Source organism: the organism of the source record quoted next (assembly GCF_019968985.1).
Source record: "MAG: Porospora cf. gigantea B chromosome Unknown PgB_NODE_8178_length_1415_cov_107.959, whole genome shotgun sequence".
NCBI lineage: Eukaryota > Apicomplexa > Conoidasida > Eugregarinorida > Porosporidae > Porospora > Porospora cf. gigantea B.
In genome coordinates, this window is record NW_027179277.1 from 1 (window position 1) to 1,415 (window position 1,415).

The 1,415-nt window shown below is 52.1% G+C and overlaps 1 protein-coding gene across 1 annotated transcript; it reads right to left on the reverse strand.

Annotated features, from left to right (window-relative positions):
- Positions 1-267: 267 nt before the first annotated feature.
- KVP17_003423 (uncharacterized protein) lies at positions 268-1,152 on the reverse strand (the record flags this gene model as incomplete). The annotated part of the gene is made up of 1 exon (XM_068520691.1): positions 268-1,152. The coding sequence occupies one exon, from the start codon at positions 1,150-1,152 to the stop codon at positions 268-270; it is 885 nt and encodes a 294-aa protein (XP_068371608.1).
- Between the last annotated feature and the right edge of the window lie 263 nt (positions 1,153-1,415).

Genomic DNA, 1,415 nt, shown 5'->3' on the forward strand with positions numbered 1-1,415 from the left:
CAGGCTTCTTAGCAACAATTTTCTTGGCAACGGGCTTCTTGGCAATCGGCTTCTTCACGGCCGGCGACTTTTTCGCCACTGGCTTCTTCACAGGTGTCTTTTTCGAAATGGCCTTCTTCACAGGAGCTTTTCTCTTAGGGGTAGCATTCGGCGTACCTTGGGTCTTCTTTGCAGCAGTCATAGGACGAGCACCCATAATTCAACCCGATTGAATTTTTGAAAAATTCCCGCTGTGTGCCGATTGCACTCGAAATCGTGAGCAGAAATTCAGCAGAACTCGACGGATTCACCTTCTCGAGAGATATGACATCGCTTTCCTGAAGCAGCGCGAAATATGCGATCGGACACCGCAAGGATTTCTTCCTTATCGAAAAAATGATTCGTCAGCTCGACAGCCACGATACACTTGACTCCAGTTGTGGAAGTTCCTAGATCTTCTGCCTCGTGCAGTAATCGAAAGCACTGAGATGAGACATCGTTTGCAGAATCTCCAGAGAGGTTTAAGTAAGCTCCCACATCATCAGACAGAGATGATAATTGACTCCGAAAATCGATGAGCACAACCTCATGTGGGCATAGTGGCTTCCCAAACAGTGAAACTACGGGGTGTTCGATGAAGTCGTTCGACAGCGATACCAAAAACATCGGAAGTGTGGGACTGTAGTGCGTGAGCGCCGTGCCTGGGGAAACGGAAACATCGTAGTTCTCGGCCGCACGACGCTTTTCTTCATAGGGTTGCAACAACTCTACATTCTCGACGTCGGCCCCAAGAATCTGGGAGTCCAGATGTTGCTGCTTTTCCGACAGTCCAACCCGGACGTCGTGGAACCTTGACAGGGTTTGGCTTAGGATGTCTACAGTCACGAAACCTCTACGAAGGAGACGGACGTTAACGACACCGCCCTCCTCCCGGATTTCGACAACCGAGCTCTCAATGCCCACGCCACATGGGCCTCCATCAATGACCGCGACATCGTAGCTGGCTGTCGGGAAATTCTTCCGAACATGAGCTGGGCAGGAGGGGGAGATGTGACCGAACTTGTTAGCGCTAGGGCCAGCCACTGGCACTCGACACGCTTCTAGGAACTTGAGAGCTACAGGGTGATCGGGACATCGAACAGCAACGAACCCAGTTCCCGCTGATACTTCCATAGGGACAAAATGCTGAGCTTTGCCAACCAGACTAAGAGGACCAGGCCACAGGGCAGCTGCGAGTGTTCTGAACACACTCTCCTCCTTAGGTGTTAGATCCAGGAGAGCGAACGCAGCGTCAACATCGGGGACGTGCAGTATCACTGGATCGCTCAGCGGCCGTTCCTTTGCTTCGTATATGGAGAGTACTGCCTTCACATCCAGTCCATTGGCGCCCAGCCCATACACAGTTTCAGTGGGGAAGGCCACAAGTCGGCCATCCC